General features: G+C 37.4%; 1 protein-coding gene across 4 annotated transcripts in view; it reads right to left on the bottom strand.

Annotated features, from left to right (window-relative positions):
- Window positions 1-27,991, bottom strand: part of ABCC9 (ATP binding cassette subfamily C member 9) — a 130,757-nt gene that overhangs the window by 60,513 nt on the left and 42,253 nt on the right. For all 4 annotated transcript variants that reach the window (XM_063075692.1, XM_063075694.1, XM_063075690.1 and 1 more), the window contains exons 16-20: window positions 23,403-23,511; window positions 19,415-19,522; window positions 12,651-12,723; window positions 10,069-10,174; window positions 441-479 (exon numbers count right to left, since the gene is read on the bottom strand). In XM_063075692.1, the coding sequence (XP_062931762.1) occupies window positions 441-479; window positions 10,069-10,174; window positions 12,651-12,723; window positions 19,415-19,522; window positions 23,403-23,511 (435 nt within the window). The remainder of the gene's footprint in view (window positions 1-440; window positions 480-10,068; window positions 10,175-12,650; window positions 12,724-19,414; window positions 19,523-23,402; window positions 23,512-27,991) is intronic.

Below are 27,991 nucleotides of genomic sequence, written 5' to 3'. Positions count from 1 at the left end.
TGACATGTCTGCCTCCCCTGCCCCTGGTCTTCTAATGTTTGGGTTTTTTTCAAATGGATAAAACACTCGGTTCTCCATCTCTATCTCATAGGTAGGCCCCATCATTGTTTAAGTCACAATCACTACAGGTATTAATTCTTATATTTTTATTTTATGAAATCCCAAGCCAAGTTTACTAAGGACAGTTTGAGTTTCAGCCAAAGTTGAGACAGATGACTCATGGAGAGCAAAACAGTTGACACCATGAGCCATTTTGTTTAGCAAATTCTTTTAGCAGCCTGCAAAGTTTGTGAACCACTGCTAATGGAAGTACGGTAGCACATTTTAATAAACAACTGTACATCATCAGAATAAACAAAATGACTAGTAGTAACAAATTAAAGTCAAGTCTGAGGAAGGAAGTTATTCTTATTAAACTCAGATTAAAATAGAAATAATACCTTCTGGTTGCTTCAAAAGAAGGCTCAGATTCATTTACACTGCAAGTATGGCAAACAATGTTCATTAATTATGAAGTATAAATATTGAATGAATCCATGCACATATCAGGTAAGAGATAAAATAAACATTGGACATATTAAACAGCTACATTTACCAAATGATTTTGATATCAACTTCAAAGACAAGCCAGATAATAATATTTTTCTTTTATGTCTTCATCAGCTAGGAAAGAATTACTTAGTAAGCTTCCAAAAGATAGATAGCACTGTTCTCTTTCATACAAAATTTTCATACAATACAATGACCTGGGTTGGAAGATCACCTCTGCCCTAATTTGCTATGTAAACTTGGGTAATCTCTCTAGAATACAGTTTCCTAGTTTCTTAAGGATTCTATATTCCCAAGCCCTCCCTACCTTTAAAATTTGAATTATACCTATTTAAATTCCTGACTAGTTACCCTAGGTCATGAGCATAAGAATAGTTTCTGGGCTGTAAACATGAAAGATGCACAAAACACAACTGGCCCTTAAAGAGCTTGTAAGAAAGAGAGACGTGCACAATAAGTCAAACTATGACATCTGAGTATGATTAATTATTGACTCTTACAATTCATGTAAAAAGTAGGATTTGACTAATTACATTTAATTATACCTATATTATGGGGAAAACCCTGAAGACCTATTTGTTTTATTGTTCTAATTTTTAAATAATTTAGGTTAAGTTGAATTCCATCATTCTGAAAGACTTGAATTCAATAACCACACACATAATTGAAGCCTAAAGGAACTCCAGAAATAGACCCTATCTGACTTTGGAAAGTGTCATATGCTTTTGTGGAGAAAATTTGCCTAATTAGGTTACCTGGTGATATTTGGTTTAGAGTTATCGAAGATTATTTTCACTATTGCACATTGCTACTTATATCTAGGGGTGGTTGGTCGAGGCAGGAAAAGAAAATCTCAGAATAAAAATTCCCTCTCCGTAATGATTATTCCCTGATTTAAGTTACTCATAGAAAATAAAATAATAAAACACTCAATTTCCCAAATGTATATTCCACACAATATATTTTAGGTACCAAGAAATTTGGACTTTATTTTTTGTGGTAAAAAGCCATTAGATGTCCTCATTAGTTTAGCTAATCTGAAGAAGAAAGAGAAGAAAAGAGAAAGAGCAGGTGTGTGGTGGAAATTAATGGATTAATTTGCATACTAGCCATCCAGGTGAAAATGCCCATTAGACATGTGGGAATGTCAGCCTAAGCTGGAGATATGAATTTGGAAGTCATCAATTTATTCAATAAAAATTGATTAAATTCCAACTACATTTATTCAGTATCAATTCAAAAATATCTATTCATCACCTCTTAGTGCCAAGAATACTAGAGATATCGTGAGCAAGGAAGATCCATTACTTCTTTCACACTGCTTTCACTTTTGTGGGAGCACGACAAGGGAGTAAACATTAAGATGGGGGTGAAGGGAGTGTTAGGGCACAGGTAAGGAACACCTAAATCACCTTTGGCAAATCAGGGTAAACAACGGAGTAGGTGACAGAAGGTTAACTAAGAGTGGGCTAGATGAGGAAAAGGCCAGAGAAAATCCATGAGGTACCCTGGTCATACAAGGAACAGATGCAAATTCAGTATGGCTGAAATGTGGATGTAAATAGCAACTGAGGAAAAGTACATGAGAAACATAAAAAGTAAGCATAGCCCGATCATCAAGGGACTTATAAACCATTCTACAGAGCTTGAACTTTTCCTGAGAGCAAGAGAAAACCACTGAAAGCTTAAAACAAAAGAGAGATACAAGTTCGGTTTAGAAATATTACTCTGTTCACCGAAGGTGACCAATGAATTGGAGGGTGCAAGATAGGAAATGATACAGAGACCACTGGGGCTGTCAGTGTAACAGGGATAAGAATTAAGGTAATGGTGGATGAGCGAAGAGAAGTGGACACATTCTGGTACATAGTGAGAGGTACGGGCCTACTTTCATTCTTCTACATATGGATATCCAGTTTTCTCAGCACCATTTATATGAAGAGGCTGTCTTTTCCCCACTATATGTTCTTGCTGCCTTTGTCAAAGATCAGTTGGCTGGAGACCAGACCACCCCCCAACAACCAGGCACACCATGCCAGTGCCTTAGGGCCTGCCCGGGGACCCGGGGCATGGAGAAGGGGACTGCCCCCTGGGGACTTGGGGTATGTAGCCGGGAATTAGACACTCTCCACAACCAGGCACACCACCAGCACCAAAGAGCATGCCAAAATCATCTCCTCCATGTGGGTGGCCCACCACAGCCACCACGATATCCATGGCTGCCATGAAGGTGGCTAGATGCCACAACCACCATGCAGATGGTCCGCCAGCCACTGGAGGAGTGCATTGACACAAGAAGAGTCACCAGCAGAGAGAAAGAAAGGAGGAGGATGTCTCTCCACACAGAGCCCATTTCAGAGTGACAGAAGAGGCATCTGTTCTATGATTGTATTGGGGGACCTGACCACACCTCTCAGCATTGGACAGATCATTTGGGCAGCAAATCAACAGAGTAACCATTATTCTTTCAGAAGGAGAGAAGAAATCTAGGGTAATTAGAGGGGGGAGGGGAGAGGGAGAGGGGGATGGGGAGGGATTGGACAAAGGGCATAAAGAATAATTACAATTTGAAATAATATATATGCTAGTATATTGATTTGATCAACATATCTCAATGTTGAACCCCCAAAATATGTATAATTAATTTTGATTCAATAAAAATTAAATTTAAAAAAATGAAAGAGAATTATCTATGAAAAAAAAGGATAGAAAATTATGCTGAGTGAGAAAAGCCGGTCTCACCAAATTACATACTGTTTGATCCCCTTTTTTTTCAGTTTATAAACTTTTGTATAGCACATAGATTAGACAAAAATTTTCTGATTCTTCTCTTCTTTTTTATATGTGTACTAAATAAACAACATAGGCAATTACTTAAGAGAAAAAAAAAAAATCAGTTGGCTGTAAATATGTGGGTTGATCTCTGTGTTCTCTATTCTGTCCCATTGGTCCAAGTGTCTGTTTTTATGCCAGTACCATGATCTTTTGGTTACTATGGCTTTATAATATAGTTTGAAAGTCAGATAGTGCTCAAGATTGCTTTCGCTATTTGGCGTCTTTTGTCATTCTATATGAATGTTAGGATTGTTTTTTCTATTTCTGTGACAAATGTCACTGGTATGTCAACTCAAAATGGATTAAAGACTTACTTACAAGACTTGAAACTATAAAACTCCTGAAAGAGAACACAGGGAAAACACTTCAGGAAGCAGGATTTGGCAAAGACTTTATGAATAAGACCCCAAAAGCATAGGCAACAACAACAACAAAATAAAAGAATGGAATTATATCAAACTAAAAAGCTTCTGCACTGCAAAAGAAACAATTAACAGAGAGAAAAGACAATCTACAGAATAGGAGAAAATATTTGCAAACTATGCATCTAACAAGGGATTAATATCCAGAATGTACAAGGAATTCAAACAACTTAACAGTAAAAAAAAAAACCCAGCAAACTGACTCAAAAATCAGCACAGGAGCTGAATAGGCATTTCTCAAAGGAAGATACACAAATGGCCAACAGGCACATGAAAAAAGGCTCAATATCATTTAGCATCAGGGAAATGCAAATCAAAACCATTGAGATATCATCTCACCCCAGTTAGACTGGACATTATCAAAAAGACAGAGAATAACAAATTCTGGTGAAGGTGTGGAGAAAGAGGAACCCTCCTGCACTGTTGGTGGGACTGTAAATTAGTGCAGCCATTCTGGAAAACAGTATGGAGGTTCCTCAAACAACTACAGATAGAACTGCCATATGATCCAGCAATCCGTCTACTGGGTATATACCCAGAGGAATGGAAATCATCATGTCAAAGGGATACCTGCACTCCCATGTTTGTCACTGCTGTATTTACAACAGTCAAGGTATGGAGCTAACCTAAATTTCCATTAACAGACAACTGGATAAGGAAAAAGTGGTATATATACACAGTGGCATACTACTCAACCATAAAAAAATAATGAAACTCTGCCATTTACAGCAACATGGATGAACTTAGAGAAAATTATGTTTAGTGAAATAAGCCAGGCACAGAAAGAAAAATACCACATGTCCTCACTCATAAGTGGGAGCTAAGAAAATAAAGAAATAAAAAAAAGAAAGATACAATAATCACAATAATTTGTTAACCTTTCAAAAGTAGAGAACAGAACTGAGACTACTAGGGATAGGAAAGAGGGAGGGGAGAGTCAGTTAAAAAGTGGTAAAGGGCCACAAAAAATGATTACATTATATAATATTGAATATACTAATTATCCTGGTTTGATCATCACATACTGCACACAGGTATTGATATTCAAAGTCGTATGTACCCCACAGTTATGTACAATCAATTATGTTCCAATTAAAATAAAAGAGGTAGACACATTCAAAGATACCTAGGATTGTGTGATTGACTTGATGGGAGGGGATGAAGGAGAGGTAGGGGTCAAGGACAGGGAACACAAGAGGACGTACATGTGGTGGGGTATGACAGTGAACTTGGCATCAGACACGTTTTGACATCAGATACAGTTTGAGCTGTATGCACAGAGGCAGAAAAGAAGATGACAAACATCACTGTTTAACAAATGGCCAAGGAAGAGAAATCCGAGAAGAAACTAATACAATCAGGCAAAAGTTTTAAGAGGAAAAATGGAGTTGTGCTGGAAACTAAGCAAGAAGACCTTTTGAAGAAGAAAGGTATGGGGGACAATGTCAAGTGGTCATGAGGTCAAGTAAGACAATGACCCAAAAGTTCATTGTTGAAGGCAACAAGAGAAAGGAAAGATGCAGAATCCCCTTCTGGAAATGAGAATAGGATTTCACTTCTAAAGGCCTCTACACATAAAACTTGCGTGCATTTGCCTCTAAGAGTAAAAGTTAAAGTTGATATATTAGCAACTTCCAAGTATTATCGTTGATACATGATGGAATGGGAAAGAGTGACTTTTGCAAGCTTAAGTCAGGAACAATATTTGGAAGAAGGGAAGCTAGATGTCAGCACAATCATGCTATCTTACATCTGATCCAGGAAAGTTGACTCAGTGTGTTATTCTTCTTTCATGCCAGGCAAAGTCACATGAAAAAGAATAACTCCTCAATTCATCTGTCATAAATAACTGAATCCTTTATAAAGCTGATTGCACCAAGATGGGAGAAGATGAGGACTGAAGAGTAGTATGGTTGGTGGCACGGGTAAGAGGGAAAGGAAAAGGAAAGAAAACCAGAGACAAACGATGGCTGTTTCTCACATGATCACCACAATTTTTGCACATCATGGACTCTCTCACTCCAACCATCCATCAGCTGAGGCATTTTAGTTCTAACCCGTAAGATATCAGTAGAAATTATCATGATGACCAAAGAAGGAAAATTTCTGTCAGGCTGAACACTTGATTCTCAGCAAATATAAAGTACACCTAGATGCAACATTGACGTGCAAACTGCCATTCTGACAATTTTGGAGAATTTCCTAACTTCCCCTTCTGCTCTCTCACCTTTCTCTCCTGAGGCCACAACATGTCAGATTACGTCAAAGGTAGCAATTCCAAAGGGAACATCTATCGGTGTCTTTGTGTACCAGATTCTACCCAGGTAGTATGTCCTGGAAAACAGCAGTGCCTCTCTCCTGCTCAAAGTAAATATTTCTTGCTGCAATAGGTCAGAGCACTTTATTGGATTTTGCTCATACCAGTCTATGAGGACATATTTAAAAATAAAATTTATGTAACCAGAGATACATGGAGTGGTGAAAGAATGACAGCAAGGCACTTGGTGCCTGACCATAACATTCAGTCTATTGTTTTGTCTTACTTGGTTTGATCTAAAAAAGTGTCAAACAGTTCTGTCTGCTGAAGTAAAAGACGTCTTAGCATGTGCACATCATCAACCTATCAATATCAATAATTTCTAAATTAGCTTTGCTCTAGTTAATATTTACACACATTTTCTCCTTGGATTAGGCACACAGCTTATTTCCTGGAATAAAAAGAGCAATTACAAATAACTCTTTAAGAGAAAGTCAGTATCCTTTGAACATACCTGATTCAAAAATATTCAATATCAGATAGTAAGGATACCATGGAACAAAATCAAGTAATTCTTTTACTTAAAGAAAAATAGAATTTGCATTTCTGTATCCAATCTCTTAGAGGCTTTTTTATTTGTTTGTGTGTTGGAGCCAACCCAAACATTTTTTGAAGAAAATCTACGTTTTCTCTGTCATGTAAATATAGAATTGTTGTCTATCAAGTCAAATGTTCATGAAAACATAATTTTTAAATTGCAGGGATTTTTTAATTCAGAATTATCTAAATTCCCTTCTCACACTTTCTTCCTATTGGCTCTGACTTCCAGATATATGCTGAGTCTATTCAATTTGGTCCATTCCATAGCTACACTACGCTATTTCAAGCTACCTTAATCTCCCAACTGGACTAGTAAAATTAGCTCTTGCATGGTTTCCCCACTTTCCCTCTTGCCTCTATAATTCATTCTCCACGCAACAGTCAGAATCATCTTTTCAAACTGTAAATCATATCTTCTCAAAATGTAAATCACTCCTCTACTTAAATTTCTGCAATGCCTTCCTAATAAACTTAGAATAGAATCTCAACTCCTTATCATACCTGTGTGGCTCACCTTCCTCTCCAGGCAGCATCAGTTTGCACCTCCCTCAGTCAATATCCACCAGTCATTCTGGTCCCTTTTCTGATGGTCAAACACACCAAGTTCTTTCCTACCCAGGGTACTTTGCACTTGCTAGGCTTGGCTTGGCTGTCCCCACAGAATCATTCATGTCTCAGCTCAAATGTCAATTCCTCAAAGATCTTTTCTGAAATCTACTCTAATGTCTTCCCCATCCCCTACCTCCTACTACATTGTCTTGCTTTATCATCTTCACGGAATTTATCCCGGTATAATATTATCTACTTTTCCTATCGATTACTCGTATTGTGTACAGGCCACAATCTATACTGTGAGTCTGTGAGATCAGGGACTTGGTCTTTCTCACTAACTTCCATATGCTTCATACCGAGATCAGCATTTGGCACAAAGGAGGTACTCAGTAAATGTTTGTTGAATGAAATAAGAAAAGGATTAAGAAACAAGACATCTAAATTCCAGGATAACATGCCAAACATAGAAGATGTTCCAAATGATGTGCAATCCACTCATTTTTCCAAATGTCGATAATTTCGTTCCTGGATCAAACTAGGCGTTGAAGATCTGCATACTTAGGCCACGGTGTTTTGATACTACCAATACCACATCCTCCGTCCCCTCCTGTAAGCCCTCTAAACCCTCAAATAACACTCACTGGATAATCTATGACTAGGTGCTCAATTTTATTTGTAATAATTAATTGAATAAACTTTAGGAATAGTGAGGACATTACGAATCACATAACCTTCTTTGACTTTTTTATTAAGATGCATGGGAGAGATTTCTTTTATATTTTTCTCCAAAAAGAAAAAATCTTAACCACTGCTTAGTAAATGTATGCTTTTATCTCATATTTCCCTCTTTACCTAGCTTCCGCAAAATTCAGAGAGGAATTTGTGGCCCATATTTTACAATCGTGCAGGACTTGAATGCGTGCATTTTTGTCTATTAACTTCTCAGACTATGATTTAAGCCTTATTTTCCTTCTTGATTTCTTTACCTTTATTTTTCAAGCTTTACTATGTTATGTTATTGTAAATAAAATAATCACAACCTTAATAAAAAGAGACATGATATAAATGATATACATGCTTACAAAAGCAAAGAATAAATTGCGTACAATATTTTCTGCACCCTCCTGTCATTTATCTATTCATTAACAAAATGGTAATAATTATTAATGATTATATTAGGAGTCAATTTGGTCCAAGTGGAGCTAGGACTTGGAAACCTAAATAACTCTGGAGAAGACCAGATTAGAACTTCCTAGAGGGATGAAAATAAAATCTGAAGTTTTTTCTGACACCGTTTCTCATTCTTTCTCCATTTAATGATGATGTAACAGGATATAAACAAAACCCAAATAACTCGATTATGGTGGTACAAGTCACACAGTATAATTTAATCCAGTAGGAACTGCTTCCTCATCCAAGATGGAACGTGATAGTGGCAGGGCAAACACCACCTAGTGCCTGACATCAGTGATCTACAGGAACCTGCCACGAAGCAAACTGAGGTAGCAATTATTTACTGAGCTCTCTGCTGGATGTGCACTGAACGGTTTCATGGCCACTCTCTGTTAGATTTGTCCAACAGGCATAAAATGTAACTTCAACATTTCTTAGCCTCCTTCTTTTGCCAATGACACTGAAAACAGGACTTACAGTTCTCGTATTTCAAATCCAAATTTCACATCCAAGCACTTCCTTCTCCTAATTGGAGTTCAAAATAGAATCTATTCTAAAAAGGCCCTAAAATAGTCTTTGCTCATTCTTAAAGAGATATCTGTGTACATAAACAGCAGACTCAGCCACAATGGAACTTACAATGGTAGGTACAAAATGATATTAAAGAACACCTGTAGATCTAGAGCAAGGTTTCCCAACCTCAGCACAACTGACATTTGGGGCAAGATAATTCCTTGTTGTTGGGGGCTGTCCTGTGCACTGTAGAATGTTCAGCGACATCCTGGCCTCTATCGACTATATCAGTAGCAGCCCAATTCCCCAGTGTGACAACCAAAAATGTCTCAGACGTTGCCAAGTGTCCCCTGGGGACAAAATCAAACCTGTGAGACCCCGTTGTCTATAGTCCAATTTCTCAGATAAGCTATAGCCAATTTCTTCATAAACTGCTTGTTCACGGGGACTCTACTCGGTAGGCCAAACTGAATAAATATGATTTACTCTTTCATAACCAAGTATATAATATCATGGTTCTGAATAAATTTATTACCACAATGTGCTTTGAAGACGACCCCAAATCTCCATTCAAATATCTAGAAGAAGCACCATGCTAGAAGCAACCATTCAGATATCTACAAGAGACAACTCTTATCCCATGTCTTCAAAGGTGCACAACACACTAGTCTGATCTATCCATATCTGTAACTAGATACTTCTAGTATCTAGTTTAAGTTAGGTATGAAGAGAAATAGCTGATTCTTCAGCCTCTTATGAAGATTTTTAAAAAGATCATTTGATTTTTCTTCTCTGAAATGGAACCATTAGGCTCTGCTTGCATCTAAGCTTTATAAATAATGCAAGTTTTCCTTTGCTTATTTTATTATAGAATACAGTTTTAAGTTATTTCTCTGAGTGTCACCCAATTAACTTTAAAAATATAGCTTTACAATTCCAACCTTACTTTTATCTCAGCAACGTACTAGTTTATAGTAAATAATCCCCTATAGTAGTTTGTAACTTTTCATTTATGAATTTAAGGATTCCACTATTTTTTTAAAGTCTATGCTTATTTATGAGGCATCCTCAGACTCATCACATAGGAATCTATTGCTCTAAGTTCTTCCCTTGGAAGATTATCAGATGTATGACAGAGCAACAGAAACCAATTAAAAATACACATACTTGCTCCAGTGAACTTTTCCTTCCAGCGTCTGCATCTCACCAAGGATGGCTAGGAGAAGAGAAGACTTCCCACATCCTACTTGGCCCACAATCATGGTTAACTGACCTAGAGAAACAAAACAAAGGATAATAACAGAATGAGATGGAATTCTCTTACTCAAATAAAATCAAAACACTTTTAGAAAAGGCTAATGCTTTATAATCAATGGCCCAGTTTTGGTCTCCAGCAATAAGGTATTCTATACAGCTCCTTTCCCTGATACATATGCCTTTTTGCAAAAGAAAAGAAAAATCAACATATGTAGGTCATAATTTATTTTTAATATTGTGAGAATGGCTAACATTAGTAAAGAAATCAAAGAAATAATTGCCTATTTCATCTAGATTAGTTCTAACTTTGTTATTTAGTTTATTCAGTAGTTTTGACTAAAATGATAATTGGAAGGAAAGTGATTTGGGCTAAGTTATTAAGACACTTTCTCCAACTTCTCACTTTGACTTGCATGTATAATAGAAAAATCCCAAGCTACTGATCATCAGGCCAGGTCAAAAAAATATTTCTATTCAATTATCCAGACATTTTAAATAAAACGTATTGAGTTTATTCCTGAATATTTTATTCTTTTTAATACTATTTTAAATGGTATTGTCTTCTGAATGTCCTTTTTGGATAGTTTGTTGTTAGTATATAAATAATTAGGAATAAACTTAACCAAGGAGGTGAAAGGCTTGGACAGTGACTACTATAAGATATTAATGAAAAAAATTAAAGCAGACACAAATAAATAGAAAGACATTCTGTGTTCATGGATTGGAAGAATTGATATAGTTAAAATGTCTGTAGTACCCAAAGCAATCTACAAATTCACTGCAACCCCAATCAAAATCCCAATGGTGGTTTTTACTGAAAAAACAATATTTTAATAGAAAAAACAATCCTAAAATTTATATGGAACCACAGTAGACCCTGAATAGTCAAAGCTTCTTGAAAAAGAACAAAGCTGGAAGCATCGCATTTCTTGATTTCAAACTATATTACAAAATTACCATAATCAAAACAGTACAGTACTGGCATAAATGCATATACATGGACCAATGGAACAGGACAGACAACCCAGAAATAAACACACACGTACATGGTCAACTGATCTTTGACAAGGGTGTCAAATCACACAATGGGGAAAGGACTGTCCCTTCAGCAAATCATGCTGGGAAAACTGGATATCTACACAAAAAAGAATAAAACTGGACTCTTATATTACACCATACACAAAAACCAACCCAAAATGAATTAGACTTAAATGTCAGACCTGAAGCTATAAAAATCCTTGAAGAAAACATAGGGGAAACCTTCTTGACATTGATCTCAGCAATGATTTCTTGGATTTGACACCAAAAACATAGGCAACAAAACCAAAAATAGACAAGTAGGACCACATCACGCTAAAAAACTCTGCACAGCAAAGGCAACAATCAACGAAGTGAAAAGGCACCCTATGGAATGAAAGAAAGTATTTGTAAACTATCTATCTGATATGGGGTTAATATGCAAAATATACAAGAACCTTCTACAACTCAATAGCAAAAAACCAAATAAACTAATTTTAAAATGGGTAAAGGACTCAAATAGATATTTCTCTGAAGAAGACATACAAATGGCCACCAGGTATATAAAAAGGTGCTCATCATCACTAATCATCAGGGATTTAGATCAAAACTATAATGAGATATCACTTCACACCTGTTGGGATGGCAACTATAAAACAGACAAAGAAACAAAGGCAACAAGTGTTGGCGAGATTGTGTAGAAAGTGGAACCCTTACACAGTTGCTGTGAATGTGGAATGGTACAGCCACTATGGGAAACAGTATGGAGGTTCCTGAAAAATTAAAAATAGAACTACCACGTGACCCAGCAAACCCACTTTTGGGTATTTATACAGAAGAATTAAAATTTGAATCTCAGAGAGATATCTGCACCCCCGTTTTCACTGCAGCATTATTGACAATAGCACAGATATGAAAACAACCCAAACGTTCATTGACAGATGAATGGATAAACAAAATGTGGTATATACATGCAATAAAATACTATTCAGCCTGTAAAAAGAAGGGAATCTTGCCATTTGCAACAACATGGATGAACCTAGAGGACATTATGCTAAGTGAAATAAGCCAGACACAAAAGGACAAATACTGCATGATTCCACTTGCCTGAGGTATCTAAAATAGTCAGACTCATAGAAGCAGAAAATAGAATGTTGGTTGTCAGTGGCTGGGGGAAGGGGAAGTGGGGAAATATTGCTCAATGGGCATAAAATTTTAGTTGCGTAAGATAAATAAGTTCTAAGATCTGCTGTCCAACATAGTACCTATAGTTAATAAAATGGTGTAGTGCATTTTAAAATGTGTTAAGAAGATAGATCTCACATTAAGAGTTAGAAACAGAAAAGCACAAGAAAATTTGGGGAGGTGATATATGTTTAGTACCTTGATTGTGGTGACAGTATCATGGCTCGATTACCTTGGAAAACTTCGGTTTTAATAATGAACTACAAAAATGTGTAATAAATGACTCTTACCTGTTGGAATTTGAATATTTATATTGGATAATGTAGCTAAACCACTGCCCCATGAAAAGTATCCATTTGTGACCTAAAGAACAAAGATACAGAAATTAAATTATATATGTGATATTAGAGAATAATGCCATTAAAATAAATTTTCTTTTTAAAGTGCTGAAAGGCTTTCAACACAAGGTAAAACACACAGTGGTGAAATTCTAATTTAGAGTTATAACTATTTAGTGGTATAAATGAAAACAAAAAATAATGAAAATGAAAGGAAGGTTGTTCAGTTAGTGATATTATGAAGAATGCTAAAAATCATAGCAATTTTCTCTGAAAATTGGGGATTGCTGGATCATTTACATGTCAGTATTCTTTAAAAGCAACGGGCCCAAATATTTTCCAATGAAACCTCTGCATTGATTATTTTCTCACTGCTAGACAAGTCCCAGAATCCTGGTCATACAAAGCAAAGAACAGGAGTAATCACAAATTATTCCAACAAAATAACTTTGTTAGCTGAGGAGGAAGGTTCTGTAATAAGTGAATTTCCTGAACTGTGTAGAATTACCTCTATTCATTGAAGTTAAAAGAAAGAGTAAGGGAGAGGGGGTAATAAAACACAGAAACGAAGCAACGTTTCTTGGTGGTATAAACACCAACCATCGGCAAAGATCACAACACTCTGTATTCATCCCAAGCAACCTATTTGCTTAACAGGCTTCAAGTGGACTCAATAGTTTTAACAATTCCCAAAATGGGAAATGAAAGGAGGTATAACAGAAACCCAAGAATTAGAAGGATCAAGTAGACAGATGAAGGGAGAGAAGGTGCCTGAAAAATCATGGGAAACTAAAGATACACCTTGCTTATAAATTAATATTTTATTTCAAAACCACAAATGATGAAATTTCTAAGTGCTTTATTGTTTAGGAATTTTGCAGAATGGATTGGTGATGTCCAAACTGTAAGTAAATATAGCACTCAAGTACAGCTCTTAGTAAAATGAACAACCTAAAGGGTGAAAAATTCTGCTTGAAAAAGCTAGATTGTGCTTCTTCATGTAGGTTTTCTCTAGCTTATGAAATGTATGGCACAGCATTTAGTAATATCCATGATGCAGTTATGCATGAAATTAGTCATGGAAGGAGGGTGGTATGGAAGAGCTGAATGATTGATTGCTTTACAAATATTTGCTGAGCACCCACTCTGTGTGAGGCACGGTGTTAGGATTGGTGTAGGCTGCAAAGAAGGTATAATACATGCTCACTACTCCCCTGGGGCATGCAATCAGCTGAGTAAATAAACCATGGAAGGAAGGAAGGAAATACAAGACAGTACGGGCTAAGTACCAACTAGAGGGGAGAGAGACAATAAGTGCCATAGCTGTTCAGAAAGGAAATCATGTCTGGGATGAGTCAAAAAACTTTTTGGAAGAGGAGGCCTTTCAGCTAGTTTTGGAAATGAGCTTTGAAAATATTGAATGTTGATGGAGGCATTTCTGGGTAAAGAACTACAGGGAGAATAGACTTGAGATCAGAAAACTATGAAATATGTTGTGGGAAATCATGACTAGAGCGGCTGGGGCAGAAGTTTAAAACACTGTGGCTAAATGACAAATAACACTCAAAGAAATGATACTGTCTTAGAGTTTAAGGATCCCTTTTTGTCTTAGAGAAAGTAGGCAAGGAGGCTAAAGAGGTACAAAATTAGATGAGTTGGGAAAAGGGCCAGCACGAAATTGAGAAAAGACCCACATGGAACCCTTGTATGTTTTCATCGCATTGGGAGCTAAGGTTATCTGCAGAAAGAAGACACTAAAGGAGAGATCGAAGGAGGTGGGAAGAGAGCAGTGACAGCTGAATAGCTACCATAGGTTCGAAAAATACTGCTGATGAGAGGCACGTGAATAGGACAGCCAGGAACTACTGAGGGTCGGCTGAGGTTGGAGATAATCAGTCTGTGGCTATGCAACCTGGACCATTGCATAGTTTTCTCCATAGTACTCAACAGCCTGGTTACAGATGTGTAGAGGGCATGAGGTTGGATTGCTACAGAATGGTAGTAAAGCACTGAGAGAAAAAGAAGGGGCTCAAGATATTGGAGGTTTGAATGAGGTAAAAAACAGTGACTGTGAAGGTGAATGCCTGAGAAAGCTGGGGGATCAGGATTTTGTTGTCAGTGAATAGCTGGTATAATAAAGATTTCAGAGGAGGGGCAGTTCCAGGTGGTGACTAACTGTGAACACAGGTGAAGCTGTGCAAATGGAGTGACGATAGATTAATGGATTTCCAGGCTGGGACACTAAGGGTTTCTGGGCTGTGCACTTAGAAGGTTAAATCATGGCCATGTATGGCACATACTAAGGTAGGAAGATGGACTAGGAAACTGGTATTAACATCTTCATTGAAGGTCGGGAGTGATTTTGAGGTCCTCTGACAATAGATGTAAGAAGAGGTGGAAAATGCCATAGCTTCACAAGAGTGGGAGGGGTAAGAGAGGGTCTGCAAGCAGCAGGGAACAGCTAGAAGAGAGCAACGTCACCTCCTCATCTGGTGCTACACAGAAGCAAAAGAGAGAACCACCTCCACTCAGGAAAGATGCAGGAGGACGCCTAATGTTCACTTCTCCCGCTGCAATTTACACTTTCATCTCCTCTTGCCTTTTACAAAATGCACCAGCAGGGTTAAAATCCTGGTTTCCCTAACTAGCTGTTTGAGCTTGGGAAATCTGCTCTTATATAAATACATTTTTGCATAGGTTCATATAAGGTTAGGTACAAATGATGATCACCGTAGCCAGGTTTGTGATAGATTAATGTAAGTTCAGCATCCATCACTAGCAGTGAGTAGAATGCAGGGATGTGTACTACTATTCTGCAGTATGAATACAGTGTTCTACAGAGTACAGGGGTGCAGTTAGAAGGAGCAAACTGTCATGAAAAACGTTAAGTTGAAAGCATATAAATGCTTATGACAACCCTACATATTTTACAAGGATATGAGCATGTTTAAGCACATATGTCAAGCATATTAGAGCTGGTACCATAATGTCAGGGGTGGGGGTGTGGGGATGGGGTGGGGTGGATAGAAATGCGGGTCAGGGATACAGAGAAAGAATGAATTAAAATGTAAAGGCAGGAGCTTGACAGACACAAAAACTCATCTTTTGTATGATTCCATTTATATCAAATATCCAGAAAAAAATCCATAGAGACAGAATGCAGATTGGTTGTTGCCAGGAGCAAGGAGCAGATGGAAATGGGGAGCAACTGCTTAATGGGTATGGGGTTTCCTTTTGGGGGTGATGAAAATGTTTTGGAATAAGGTAGAGGTGGTGGTTATACAACATGGTGAATGTACTAAATGCCACCAAATTGTTCACTTTAAAAATGGTTAATTTTATGATTCACAAAAATTTATGCTTCACAAAAATTTGTGAAATTCACTAATTTTACCTCAAAAGAATTTTTTAAACGTTTAAAGGCAGGGCCTTAAACAGACCATTGTCCATTTCTTACTGCTTAAAATAAGTAAAAATGTTGAATAAAATACAGTTTGTAAAATACCTCATTAAAGCAAGGAGTAAGGAAATACCGGGTCAAAATATAAGGAAAAATATGAATTCAAAGATGTGAGCCCCAGAGCACCTAAGCCTCTTTCCCCCAAAGGGCCAAGTATAAGTAAGAAGGAAAACAACAAGGTATAAGAATTTGTTCCAAAAGATATCAAAATTTATTAGAAAGCTATAATAATTATGACATTGGAATACCAAACAGACAGACAAACCAGAGAAAAATAAATGAAGGCCAGCAATGGATCCACACATGTATAGATTCTTGGTGTGTAACTAAGATCACACTGAAGATCAGCAGAACAGTGCTCAAAAATGGGGCTGGGGCAAAGAGGTATCATTTAAAAAAAAAAAAATCAGGCCTTACTGAATACTAAGTGTAATAAAATGACATTCACTAAAATTTACTGCTGATAAATTTACAATATACTAATAAATTATTTATTACTGATTTACCTACTAAATCACATCCCTACTTCATACTACACGCAAAAATTGACTCTAAATGGATTAAAGAAGTAAGAGGGAAAGGTGTAGCTTCAAAGCTTTTGGGAGCTAATATAGAATATCTTCACGGCCTCTGGATAGGAAAAGTTTTCTTAAATAAGACAAAAAACCAAAGCATTAACCATAAAGGAAAAGTTATACAAACTAGACTACATTAAAATTGAGAAATACTATTCACTAAAAAGATACCACAGAGTGAAAAGTCAAGCTAAAAAGTGGGAGAAGAATTTTGCAACATATATACCTGCCAACAAGGTAGTATCCAGAATTTTTTAAAAGAGAAGGACAAATAAAGAAGAAATCCAAACCCAAATGACATATATATATAAAGGTGCTTGACCTCATTAGTAATCACAAAACAATGCAAATAAATACCACAGCAACATACAATTGCATCTCCTCCCAGCACATAATAATTGGCAAAAATTTAGAGGCATTGATGAAGATGTGGAGCAATTGGAACTCTCAATCACTACTGATGGAAGTGTAAATTGGCACAATCATTTTGGAAAACAGTTTGCCACTATTAAGAAGGATAGTGAAGGGCCGAGCCCGTGGCGCACTCGGGAGAGTGCGGCGCTGGGAGCGCGGCCACGCTCCCGCCGCGGGTTCGGATCCTATATAGGAATGGCCGGTGAGCTCACTGGCTGAGTGCTGGTCACGAAAAAAAAAAAAAAAAAAAAGAAGAAGGATAGTGAAGCTGAGGATGAGGATTGCTCATAGTTGAGCATGCGCATACCCTATCACTCATCAATTGTTTACAATAGCCCCAAACTAAAAAATACCCGTAAGGCCCTCAAAAGTAGAACAGATAAATTCAGGTGCAGTCATACAATGGAACACTATGCCGCACGGAGAATGAATGAATTATCGCTACACACAACAGCATGGGTGCAGTGTGCACACACACAATGCGGGGCAGAAAAAGCAAAAAAATACACTTTCACCCATATTTAAACTTAAAAAAAACTAAACTAGAAATACGTTTTTAGCAAGGCAAGCATAGCAATGATACTGAAGGAAATGATGTCTATAAAAGTGATGTGAGGGGAGAGGTGTGAGAGAGCAGCAAATGTTTATGTTGGTGCATTTTCTGAGGGAGCAACATACATATGTACTTTCTGTAGTATGTTTATTTTACAATAAAAATATTTCTAAAAGATAAGTGAGTTATAACCAATCTGGGAGTTTTTACCATAAATAAAAAATTAACTTGGGCTTGAAGGTGACCTTGAAGTGGACATTCAGAGGCACAGCAAACTCTAGGTCATTAATAAGCACCTTGATTTTGTTTTTTTGTGAGTTTTTTTTTTTGTGTGTGTGTGTGTGTGCACGAAGGGTCCATTTTGGAAGAAAAATAATAACTTCTCTTTTTTACGTTCAAAATGAAAGTAAATTTAATAAGGCACACAGAAAAGACATATTTTTAGATTCCTACTATATGGAACCGAAAATGCCAATAATAAAAGAAAGCTGGCCCTGTTGTTTTAGTCACTAATGTATTAGGTGCTGTCTGGGCATATTTGAAGAGCAAAATCATAGAGGACCTTTTTAATCTCTCTCATTCCTTATCTTTTCATAGCCTACTAGTTCACACCCATTATAATCGCCTAGGGAACTACTCAAACTATTTTTTTAAATGATGTCCAGGTTTTAATATATATATTTAAAGCTTTCTAGGTGATTCTAATGTACAGCTAAAGTTAAGAATTACTAGACTTCTCTTTGAAATTCACAAGTGACATATCATTCTGTCCTCAAAACAACCATGCTGAAATGGCATGTCCACCTCGAGATGGGCAAACTGTGGCTCAGAGAGGCAGAGTAATTTGTCCAAAAATCACACATCAAATCAATGGCAGAGGTAGGGTTAGCACTAGGTTATTCTGTCCGATAACACACTCGCTCCAATTGTGGAGCACCTGTTTGGTACAGGTACTGTGTCGGGTAACAAGGAGAGAAAAGAATTACAGTTAGTGCTTGGCTCTAACATACACCCCACACTGAGCCTCCCTCTCTCTCTCCAATTGGCCTGGGCAGTGCGGGGGACTTGGACAGCCTGGAGCAGCCAATGTAGCTAGTTTTCTAAAAGGGTTTGTTTCCAGGACTCTGGAGGCTTCGATGTCCAAAGGCCCTGCACTGCTGCAGGCATCTGTTCTAGTGCCTGCTCAGCGCTGATCCCCCGGCCTGTGTTCCTGTGGCTGCCTTTTCCACCTAAGCACACACAGCCTAGGAGAGTACAAAGGGCTGAGTTTGAAACGAGATCAAAGGCAGCATTGGGAAGGTGGGTGAAGGCACGCAACACTGGTCTGAGCCTCTCCTGGCTGAAGATAGTTACTGTCTCATTGATTTTCTTAAAAATGGGATTTATAATATTGGCGTTCGCTATAAATCAATTTACTTGGTAGATAAAAGTAAGAGACCAGAGGAAATATGTTGGATACAAGCTTCTAACGCAGATTCAGAGGAAGGGCTCATTCTGCAGTTACCAGAACGTACTGCTGCAGCAAAACACAGGGCTGGGAGGTGAGGAAGAGCTGAGAGTTAGAAACTCATCAGAACGTTTTTAAAAATGTTAAGATTAGTGACCAGTGTAAAGAGACTTTAAAGACACAATTTAGGGCACTTTTGCAGAACTTCATCATGAAGTAGTAACATAAATGTTTCTATTCATGTAAGGATCCAGGAAATAAAATAACCTTTATTGCAATATCCTCTGTCTCTGCGGGACGCAGACGTCGTGTTGATTGCTCATAGCTGTCCAGGTGATATCTTCCAGGCTGCTTCCTGTTTATAGTTTTTGGCTGCTGCATTCCAAACAGAAAAGAACACAAGTTGAAGCTTTATGAGAAAATTGAGGTTTGACTGAACATTAACTCAGACTGCTACTTCTCCTCTTAAATTCCAAGAAAAAGAAACAAGTAAAGTGAATGTCATATGTTAATTATTTTAATGGCTTCTCCAAAAAAACCAGCAAATAATGAAAAAATGTTAAGCTGTAATTTTAAATCCAATTCACATGCATCTTAAGAAAAATGAAAATATGATATTTGCAAATAATAAAAGTTAAAATACTGAGTCCCAAACTAGATTTTGAATATTCTTTCTCCAGCAATATGGGTGAATCTACCCAGACAATAAAAAATTGTGTGTCATGTCCAAAGACGGTGAATTTAACTCAGGTGAAACTCGAATCCACTTGTTAGGCTATCACAGTATATTACTGATCATCCTCTGGGTCATGAGGATTTTAAATCCGACACATTCACATAAATTGGATTGAACTACACATTACACAGGATCTGTTGTAGATTGAAAAAGCATAAAGATCTAGGCTATTTGCCCAAAGATATATAGTGCTTTCTAAGGAGATCCATATGTATTACAGAGTGATCTAGTCTTCCTCTGATGTTATGGCGCTCTTCCTAGTCAATGGACTAAAACAACCATTATAAAAAGGACGCCAGCTGAGGTGCAACAGTCTTCACATATTTAAAGTGAACTTCAGTTAGATCATAACTAGAAATTTGTCATTCTCTAATTTTGAGTTTAATTTCACATTGAGATAAGTGGCTAAGGAGATGGTAGAAAATTTAGCTTGTAAACCTCTAATTTGAAAAAATACATAAGCTCGAAATTTGTTCCAGGAATCTAACGAGCAAGTATTTCAACATAAATAATTATCTATCTTACTTAAATACTTTATAGAGATTATGAAGGCTAAATAGCAATATATTTCAAAACTCTTAAATTACTTAGAATAGCAAAGGACTCTAGAATTGTGAATTTTTTTTTTTTTTTTTGGCCTGGAATTATAGGTTTGGCTTTTTAAAAAATCCATTGAGTTCTATTATGGAAATTAAAAATGTCCATGAATAATCAGTAATTCAATGCAAATAAGATATTGCACTTCCAATCACCATCAACTGATGTATCAGCAGAACATCAAACTATCAGATAGAACATTGCTAGGTTACATGCAAATAAACAGATTGTCAAGCCACTGAGAAGACTGAAAGTAAAGTACTAGCAGAGGTTCTATCACACAGAAAGTACTAAACCCCTTTTACCTTAAGAGAAAAGGAGAAAGAGATTATGAATTTTTATTTCAGTTTTGTTTTTTCTTCCCTCAGCCCTCACAGATAACCCTGAAAGCACACTGTATAAGATGCTGCAGAAAGCCACTACCCTTTAGGCTAAGTATATTCTCCACACAAAACAGGTCTATACCTGTATATAAACCTCACGTCTTCTATAGTCTTTAACTCTATAGTAGTATTGCCCCCAGAGGTCCAAAAGGAATGACTTCATGCTCTTCACAAAACTAAGGAGAGGGTGGGAAGAGGATATGTGTTGACAGACTTGAGTCGGAGTTCCACAGATGTAATTTGAAGAGACTTTGGCTCTAGAATGTCCCTAATTCTCAGTGGAGATTCTACAGCCAAAACCACTTAAGTCTAAGCTTTTACAGAATACATTGTATATTAAGCGCTCTCAAGAAGGAGTTTCCATTAGTGTTATTTTCGAACACACAGGTTTTTTCACTCCATTTTAGAAAGTTTGTCGTTTGTGGCTTGGCCCATCCATCAGCAGTGATGAATGGCCCTGAAAGACATCCGAAGTCCAGTCTGGTTTCAATAATCCTGAAGATATTGGATGCATTTGAAGGCGATTCTTTTTTCCTTCCAAAAGCCTTTTCTCAGTTCAACTTTTCTTCTATCCCTCATCTCATACAAAAAACTCTTCAGACTTCCCTTACTCCATGAACTTGACCTCCTATCTCTCCATTTTTGAGGTCATCTCACTCTGCTCATGGCACATCTCTGAAAGACGATCTAATGAGTTCTTTGATAGTCTAGGATCACCAAGAGTGTGACAAGGCTGGTTCTAATCACAGGTTTGACTTGGCTGCTGCCTAAAAGTATAGATACTCTTTAACGTATTTTTGTCTTCGTGTCCATGTCCACACAATAGCAAACAAGCATTTTGAGACATTGTTCCTCCACTGTATGTAAGCATGGCTAGTAGTTCCTTCTCAGACAAAATCACACCTGCTCAATAAAACAACTTAACAAAAAGAAAAAATACAACTCCAGAAAAGTTGAAGAAAATACTATTAGTCTAAATACAGTCAAGTGCTTGTCTCAACTATTTTTAGCAGTTTTAAACATGATGTGAAGAAAAATTTAATATAGATTGACTTCCTAATAAAGGCTTTTCAAGTCCCAATCAATCCCAGTCAGGAGACTGCCCCTGTGCATTTGTGTTGGGTCACATAAATGGTAAATATATTCCTATTTTTCTCTAGTAGTAACTTGAATAATGAATATTAATTTATAGCATGACTCATTTTGGAACAACACCTTTCCACTTTATTGTTATAAAATACACATATTCATTTTAAAGAATTTCTTCAGAAATGTGTAGACGCACCCTTCAAGAAAGTGGTATAATCCAGTCTCATGGCTTTAATTATCTAATGGCTAATGACTTTTAAATTTGCATCTCCAATGCTGCTGTCTCTTCTTGAATTAAGGAAGTATCTCAAAATTATCACGTGCAAAATGCACCTCTTGATTCCACCTCAACACCAGGCTCCTCGTTTCTGAGCTTCCCTATTTTAGTTAATGGCTACACTACCTACCCAGCAGTCAAATTAATAACCCATGATTTGTCTTCGTGTCCTCTTTGTCCCTCATGTCCTCCATGAGCTCACCCTCAAAAAGGTATTCCGATTTCATCATCTCTTCACAATGTCCACTGCAACCCCAACAAAAACTCCAACACCCTAATTTAACCATCATCATCTTTTGCCTATGTTAGTATAATGACCTCTTTACCGATCTGCCTATCCCACTCTTTGTTCCCATTGACTTCTCTACACAATAACCAAAGTGCTCTTTGAAAAATGTAGACAAAATTATATTAGTCCCTACCTTAAAACCTTCCAGTGGTTTATTACATGGCAATAAATTCAAATTCTTTCTATGGTCTGCAAAACCCTCAATCATTGTTCTTACCTCGTCTCATCTTTCCCTTCTTCACCAGGCTCCAACTATAGTGTCCTTGAATACACTAAATTAAATTCCCACCTCAGGGTTTTTGATTCTGCTTGTTATTCTGCCTGGAATGCTCTTTGCCCAGATCTTTGCAGGACAGGTATGTACATTTTCATTCTGGTCTCAGTTCAAATGCTGGCTCTTCAGAGGGGCCTTCTCAGAAATGACCACTCGACTTCAAGTATCTCGTTCACTCTCTGATACCCTCTTTTATTTGTTTAGCATCTGACTCCTGCCTCAAGAATGCAAACTCTGTGACAGGAAGGATCTCATGTGCTTCATTCATAGCTACATCCCTCTGTCTTGGAACGAAGTACAGGGTACCCAATTAAGTCTGGAAACACAGGCAAATACTAATAAATGGTTTATTCATATTATATGTAATACATGACGAAATAATACTGACTATGTTTCCAGACTTTGTGTCACGTATGAATGAACTGGTCTACAAGTTACAAGACAGGTTTTAATTCTGGCTCTGCGCCTTACTAATCTTATGACTTTATTCAAGCCATACAACATGCAAACTCAATGTATTCAGTTGGAAAATAAAACACCCATACTAAACCACCCATTCTGTAGAGAACGTCCCCTATTCACAGCTTCCATAACAAGAAAAAGCACTTACAACTCCGGTGTGTTTCTTACAGGACTCAAAAGGAAGAGAACCTTCACCAGTTCGCCAACTGTCGTCACCAATCTCATCACTCAAGAGAAACTCATTCAGCTTTTGAACACTGCAAAAGGCAACCAAACACAGAATAAAGGTTCACAGTAAAACCACCACCAATAAAGTACTACCTGAAAAAACAAACTTGCCCCCACTCATTAACATGGTGGGTCGACACCTCTGAGAGTCATTTCTCAAGACCAATGTGGGACTTTCAGTGCTAAAACCAGAAAAACCTCAGTAAACCAGTACCGTAGGCCACCCTAAATTCAGCGGAACTTCCTCTGTTTTTTTTTTTTTTTTTGCAAGTATATTCTTTGGTGAAGATAGTGGAATTGGATAGGAACTTGGAGCAGAATGGTTAACAGTAATAATAGTAAGGAGAAGTACTCTTATTATTCTAATGTTACAAATGAGGGAAGTGAGGTACAGAGAAGTTATGTAACCTGCCTACAACCATGTAGCATATAATATGTGGGTCTGGGGTCCCGACCACTGTACCATCCTGCTTAAGCACTTTATAGCTTTATATTACACATATTTTCCAAACCTGGCAACGAGAGGGCCCTCTAGAATCTTGCTACTCAAAGTGTCGGCCAAGGACCGGCAGCATGAGCATCACCTGAGAGCTTATTAGACACAGAGAATCTCAGGTCCCAACCACAAATATGAATCAAGATATGCATTTTAACACTATCCAGAGGTACTTCATAAGCATATCACAGCTTGAGAGGCTCTGCTCTAATAAGAGTGGTTTGCAAACATTCTATCCTGTGGTCTCCTTAGGCTGGCCTCACAACACTCCTTGGGACCTGCCCTTCCTATTTTAGTTTTCTCAAACCAATATCATAGAATCAGGAGCAAAAATAAATAAATAAAAGAAAGAAAACAATAACATGGTTTGAAACATCCTCTTATAAATAAACTAATACACTAAAGGAAATTCTGTGAGGTTGCAAAGTGAAAGAAATGCTCCTTATAGCATGCTAGGATGCTGAAAGTGGACAAACTTGCTGGGAACGAGCAGCACCAACTACAGGGAAAGTATTGCCTTTGATAGGAAATTAGAAAATACATATTCAAAATAAAAAGTTGTTTTTTTATAAAAATTGTGTTTGACCTTGTAAGTCAAGTTCAGTGCCTCTAGATAGGTCTTCCAACTTTGTTTTGGTGACAAGTTAATAAAACGAAGAAAAGTAAATTTAATTCAGTCTGTTGCCCATGATTTTTAAGCCCTTTGTCCTTGTATGCCATAAAAACACAGAGGTAGATAAAATCCATTGGGTTTATTTGCTTTGAAGTTGCACTCCCAGGGAACTAAAAGAGAATTGTTTAAGAAGATCATTAATTTGTATACTCTTGTTGAGTCTTTGTCAGCAAAGCCTGAGTTTATAGACTTGAAAGACATGGTTAGAAATGACTTATTTAATAACATTTTATTCACCTTAAATAGCAGTTATTCCTTCTTTATTTTTATCGACCATAATTACCATTCCATTCTTAAGTTTTGAAGAGATTTGATTTCAAGGAGCACAGCTTTGTCAATCAAAGGAATACCTTTAAATTCATCGCACACACTGTCTCTGCTCTCAAGGGAAAGTGCAGAGCTAGGCTCGTTTGCCTTTGCAACTCCAAGTCTAGCAGTGCCTGGCACACATTGTTCGATGAAAATTTGTTAAATAAATCAAAGAGGGAATAAACCAATGATTCAGACATTTGATTCAATTCTCCATTTCACTTTTCTAGTATACATACACACAAACCTTACTTTTTTGGAATAAATGAGCCCCATTCTTTCTGAACATCAGGAAGCAATGACCCCTGAGCTTAATTGGGGGTAGAGAGAAGTTTCTCTCTTCTTCACAACATCCCCGTTTGAAACTCCAGTTACAAGGAACATCAATGGACCCCAGTATTAACCCTCCTCTGAATTTTTCCCTTTCCTTTCCCTACCCTGTCCCGATCATCGTAGGCTCTCTGGCTGATGATCTCCTGGACCGCTATTTTGTCACTGTTTCACTATAAGCCTATCTCTCCCACTAGACTGTGAACTCCTTAACAGCAAAGATTTTCATCTCCAGAATCTAGCCCGTTTCCTAAAATATAGCACAGTAATTCCTCAAGAAATACCTGGTCAATGAATAAATGTGTAATACCCAAAGCATTTCCTACTCATATGTGGTCCTTTCAGAAATCTCAGAGAGAAAACAATTATGGAAAATGCATGAATCCTGACCAAGGGTGAAGTAATTTCCACCACACTGCCAGAATTATATTCTAGAAATGCAAACCTGTCCACGTAACAGTGCTCTTTTTAAAATAACAAATAGCACCCATTTGCCTTTCAGCATCTTTTGCATCATCTAAAAGCTGATCAGAAGTCTACTCTCCACCTTCATCCCCTCATACTTTTTGCATCAGAACCTTTTCTCCAATGCACAAAATTATTTTTAGTCCCTTGAGTAGACCAAGATTTCTCCCATACTCACTCACCCCTTCCCCTCGCATATATTGCTCCCTCTGACAAAACATGTTTTCTCTTTTTCTCCAACTGGCCAAGTCTTATTGTTTAAGATTCTATGAAGGAGTCACCACGTCCTTTAAACCTTCACCAACCAGACAGTGCCCCTACCCTCTCAATAAGCTTTGCTGATTCTCATATATGAGCCCATGACATTCTGTGTATAGCTTTATAACAGCATAGCACATCACTTTGTAATGAGTGCCCCCACCCCCAGTCTCCCCAAGTAGACTGTGGACTTCCTAAGGATTCCTCTACCTTTCGTCTTTGCAATCCCTAATGCCTAGCAATGTACCTGAATCATGAATACATGGATGTAGATTCACAGAAGATGCTCTGAGGCATGCAATGGAGATGAGTAAAATGGTGGTAAATCAGTAACATGGAGATTTGTAACATACCTAAAATATTTCAGGAATGTGCTGGCACTTTTTATGTATCATCTCATTTAATTTTCTCAACCACCATAAGCAGGTGAAATTATACTCATTTGACAAGTGAGGAAGCTGAGCTCTAGAGATACTAAATAACATGCTTGAGGTTGAACAATGAATGTCCCACGGCGGTGCCAGGATTTGAAGGTGGGTATATTTGACACCAATCAATTTTCTATCCTGCCTCCACTACCTGTATAATCCAGTATTTTCATAATTTCTCATTTATTTAGATTTTTCACAAAAGCATTTAAAATTTTGGCTACACATGTTATTTTCCTCTCAAATTTCACTTTGGGTGTTTAGACACAGGTGGAGTACCTTGGACAGATGCTGCATTAATTGGGAATAACTGATTTTTGTAGCTGGCAGTCACATTTTTTTGTAGGAATTATGAAATTTTGTAAACTGAAATACAGAGACCAGGCCAAATCATAAGTATGTGCTATAATAAATATCAGTAAAAATTTATTTGACTGAAGATAATGCAGTAGACTAGTCAAGCATACGTTCCTTTGGGAGGTACACGAGAGAAAGGACACATATTTCTCAACAAAGTCAGGGATTTGTTTTATACTTTTTTCCCTCAGCAAATAACATCTTTGGACATAGACACTGCATTATACATCAAAAACCAAAAACCTAAATTCAAATTATTTATAAAGAATATAACATATTCTCCTCCAGAAAAGCAAAACACATAAATTATTTCCTTCCAAATAAAGCAAAGTGGAGAAGTAAGGCAAGCATCTTGAAAAAAATCCCTCTTATCCAAGTATTTTCATATTTTAGATAATATTGACTTTTCTTCATTCTGTTTTGCAAATGTAGAGTAGAACACTTCACCACAAAATGTCCAGAAAACTCAAAGGGTTTGGGATGTTAGGGGTTGTAAGGAGACAATCTGAGTCATAACTGCTCCTTTCTTCCATTCTGTGATGTATACACATGGTCCCACCTGTTGAATGCCACAAAGACAACTGTGGCTAAGAGGCTAAACCTTTTTAAAAGAATGCATAGAATTTTTCTGGGACAGAGAATTCTACATGGCATGGAATTTTCCTCTTGTAGAGGAGTTTACAGGTCTCTTACATCACGTATAACACACGGTTGGGAGTATAACTTTGCCCCATTCTAACCCACCAGATTTCTGAATGCATTTAAAAGTGCAGCAAAGAACTTATGATTTCCACAGTCCTGAAGAGGAGTTTTCAAAATTAACTGACCAAAGTCTCCGATTATAAACAGGCTGCTCAACTCACTGTGGGCCAACTGGCATCAAAGACTGGTCATGAGTTCCCAGGCACAGAAAAAATTGCCACAAGTCCAGTCAATACTGGGAAAATGCTCACTTGAGTTCCCAGAACCAGTGCACAGTGGGGAAAAGGATCGGCCTCCTCTGCTGACCTGCCATTTCTGTAGGACCCGCAAATCAACCACTGAAACTGAAGCAAGATTAGAGAAGCAAGTTTTTACGAGCAGATTCTATTTGGCCTATGGCTTGGGAAATCTGGAGCTGAGCCCTGAAAACAGACTGGTCTTTATCAAGCTGGCAAATGCCTTTTCCCTGAGATGTACAGGAGGGAGTGTGC

Source organism: Cynocephalus volans, chromosome 12, assembly GCF_027409185.1.
Source record: "Cynocephalus volans isolate mCynVol1 chromosome 12, mCynVol1.pri, whole genome shotgun sequence".
NCBI lineage: Eukaryota > Metazoa > Chordata > Mammalia > Dermoptera > Cynocephalidae > Cynocephalus > Cynocephalus volans.
This window is presented reverse-complemented; position numbering and strand designations above follow the sequence as displayed.